Source organism: Lolium perenne, chromosome 2, assembly GCF_019359855.2.
Source record: "Lolium perenne isolate Kyuss_39 chromosome 2, Kyuss_2.0, whole genome shotgun sequence".
In the NCBI taxonomy this organism is placed as follows: Eukaryota; Viridiplantae; Streptophyta; class Magnoliopsida; order Poales; family Poaceae; genus Lolium; species Lolium perenne.
In genome coordinates, this window is record NC_067245.2 from 323732181 (window position 1) to 323735498 (window position 3318).

Below are 3318 nucleotides of genomic sequence, written 5' to 3' on the forward strand. Positions count from 1 at the left end.
CTCTCTCCATAAGAACCAGCTCTCCTATATATATCCATATTTTACAGAAACAATATGCTAGTAATTGGGAAAGTTTGAAATAATTTAAAGAAATAATATGATAACATCAGGTAGCCGACAACATAATATTTAGAGATAGTATTCCATCAGTTCTAACATATATCATTTCGCACACCACACACAATAAATGTTACAGCCATCTTATATTTCATTCATTTTGATTGGCCTCTGGTTGATAGCCTAGACCCGCTGTGAAGTAAGAATAGAGTCTTGTGCTTTCATACCCTTGCATTCCTAAATTCGAACCTTGTGTTGCGCCTTTCTTATTGCCAAGTGCAGAGGTCGAAGAGAGGGAGCACCTAACCTAGGCAACCGAGTGCAGAGGTCGAAGAGAGGGAGCACAGGAGTGGGGGATGGGTTTACCTGCCGACGCAGATGATCTGGCTGGAGTCCATCGTCACCGGGCCACTCGCCGGAGATGGGGCGGACGCCATCGCCATCTCTCCTCCTCCCATGGCCGCCTCCGCTCGGTCTGATTCCGCGCCGCCGAGATAGGGAGGTGGAGGAGTCAAAGAAGTGGGGAAGAACCCCTCCATCTTTGGCCAGCAGGTCGCCGCCGATGGGTCGGTCGCCTTCGCCGCCGTTCCTCTCCCGCGTCGAACAGCCGCGGCCCTGTCTTCTTTTCGGTCGGGTGTATTTTCGTTCGGGAACAGAGGCAACGGGAAGAGCTAGCTCCGATTCAGATTTTTTGGTTCAATGTATTTGGTGGTGCCCGCTAGCTAGTTAAGTACTCTGTAGTTAAATTGTTAACCAAACTAATCCCAAGTTTCAACTTCTCTGCAACAAAATACACGTAAAATTGGTGTTCTTTGCAACAGACATCAATAGTGAGTACTTTGTGCAACATCAACAGCAAAAGTAGGTGGTTTGTGCAATTTCCTCGCCAGCCTACCTAGGCAGCGAGCAGACACACGCATATGCGGTCAGAAATCAATCTTGCCGGAGACGACAGAATCACCGACGGCGACAGTGGCCCTGGCCCGTGGAAAAAGCGGCACCGACCATGTCCCCCAGAAGACAAGCTCTCTCTCGTCTCTCCAACCTCCGGGGCCCCGCGCCGAGTCACCCTGACGCGACCGCCGAGTACGACGACCGCCGCCCGCCTATCGCTCCGGCGGTTCCGTCCCCAGTCACCACTAACGCTGAGCCGATCGCGATCGTGCCAGTCGTTAACGCCTCCACGCAAATAACATATCACTCCGCGGCGGGCGCCGTGCGCCGCAGTGGCGGCGCCAGATGACATCGATCGCGGAACCGTCCGTAACTAGCATAAGCAATTGGACGAACAGCATGAGCGCGCGTGGGTGGACATGCCGGTTAGTTGCAGCAACTTGCAAGATTCCATCCACCATGGTCGATCGAGGACCGGGAACTCTCCAGTCTCCTCGGTAAAAGCAACGGCCCATCATCGAGGACGCGCCTACATCGCTCGCCGCCTCCATCTGGTGCCAATGTGATGCCATGCCAACGACTTGGGATGGTGCTGCTGGTGGAGGAAGGTACCTTAACGCACAAGAAGAGCATCTTCAATCTTCCGCCGCGTCACCAGCGGGCTCCACTCGCCGCGCCGGCTTCTATATACATAGGCACACCCTTCTATATATAGGACCCAGCAGGCCGGTACTAGGACACGACCAATACCCAACCGCTTCCATCGACGCACTCTCATCTCATCTGATTGCTCGGACTGACCGCTACCTCTCGCTCATTTCCTGCTTCTCCTAGCTCGGTTTCCTCTTTTCGAGAGTGTGATCGAGAGAGGTGGTGACCACGCGCCCAGCCGCCCACGGGTTGTTTTAGGCCGACGCGCGGGCCGGACACGGCATGCGCTCTGATCGCACGGCAGCAAAAAATGGCTCCAGCTTCAGCCTCGCTGCTCCCCGCCAGCACCACCAACGCCGGTACCAAGCGCGCTGCACCTGCCGCCGTGTCCGACGTTGAGGCACCGCCGCTCCCGCAGGTCAGTCACTGCTCAATCACTGTCTCCACTACGCTTGGCATGGTGTCAGCTGTGACTGACAAACAAGTGGCATACTGAACTGATGATCCGTGCGGTGGTCGGCTTGCTTGGCTTTTCAGGACGGCGTCGCGGCGGGGAAGAACAGCCAGGGCCAGCAGCAGCAGCTGGAGTGCCCGCGGTGCAAGTCCAGCAACACCAAGTTCTGCTACTACAACAACTACAGCACCACGCAGCCGCGCCACTTCTGCCGCGCCTGCCGCCGCTACTGGACGCACGGCGGCACGCTGCGCAACGTCCCCGTCGGGGGCGCATGCCGACGCAGTGGCAACGGCAACAAGCGCCGCCGGTCCGCCGAGCCTTCGCCCTCCTCCGCTTCACCGTCAGCAGAGGACACGTTCCGACCGGTCCAGCTCCCGGCGACGCCCTTCTTCCCGTTCCTCAGCGACGGCGCCGTCTTCCTGCCCCAGTTCGACCTCGGACTCGGCGGCTACGCTGCGGCGCCCACGGGGTTTCCGTCGCCAGCAGCGGCGGGTCCTGACCAGTACGACTGGCTCGTGACACCGTGGGATGGGGGCAATGGAACGCACACCGGCGGCGCCACCTGGGACGACTTCGCCGCCGGCCTCGAGCTCTTCTAGCCGCCGCCGGCCGGCGCGCCCGTTCGAGGCTCCTGTTTTATCATCGCAGCCTCGATCGATTAGGTAGTGTGTGCTTACCAGCTGAATCAGTGTATCCGTCCGACCTTTAATTGCACGATCCTCTCATGACTTCGCTCTTTTCTTCTCATGCATGCATACGAAAATGATGTGGTGATTGCTGTTTGAACCCATGAACCATGATCTATACTAGTATATCTGTAGCTACAGGGAGGATGTAAATTGGTCATGTCTTTGTAATAAAATGTTTGTAACAATTCCGCCCAAACACAATTACTTAGATAAGGCTGCACAATGTTACTCAGTGTTACTCAGTGATTGGCAGGAAAGAAAAAAAGGGATTTTACAAACGTTTAGAAGTCCCGTTAGAGCATGTCTAACAGGCCCCGTATTTTTTCGCCCCGTATAACACGAGTAAAGGGCCCTGTATCCGGATTTCGCCGGCCAAAAACTCGGGCGAGCTAGCAGAGCCCGTATCCCCACCCCGCTGTTTTACGGGGTGGGGATACGGGCTCTGCTAGCTCGCCCGAGTTTTTGGCCCCTCAAAACAGGGTTTTAGACAGAAATTTGCACAACAATTTGACATCAAACATAGCACATCCAAAATATGTGATGCATAATTCATAGTTTTAACATCACAAC

General features: G+C 55.4%; 1 protein-coding gene across 1 annotated transcript; it reads left to right on the forward strand.

Moving 5' to 3' along the window:
- Nucleotides 1-1673: 1673 nt before the first annotated feature.
- On the forward strand, nucleotides 1674-2986 carry LOC127337123 (uncharacterized). The gene is made up of 2 exons (XM_051364005.2): nucleotides 1674-2020; nucleotides 2140-2986. The coding sequence occupies exons 1-2, from the start codon at nucleotides 1913-1915 to the stop codon at nucleotides 2656-2658; spliced, it is 627 nt and encodes a 208-aa protein (XP_051219965.1). The 5' UTR covers nucleotides 1674-1912; the 3' UTR covers nucleotides 2659-2986.
- Nucleotides 2987-3318: the final 332 nt, after the last annotated feature.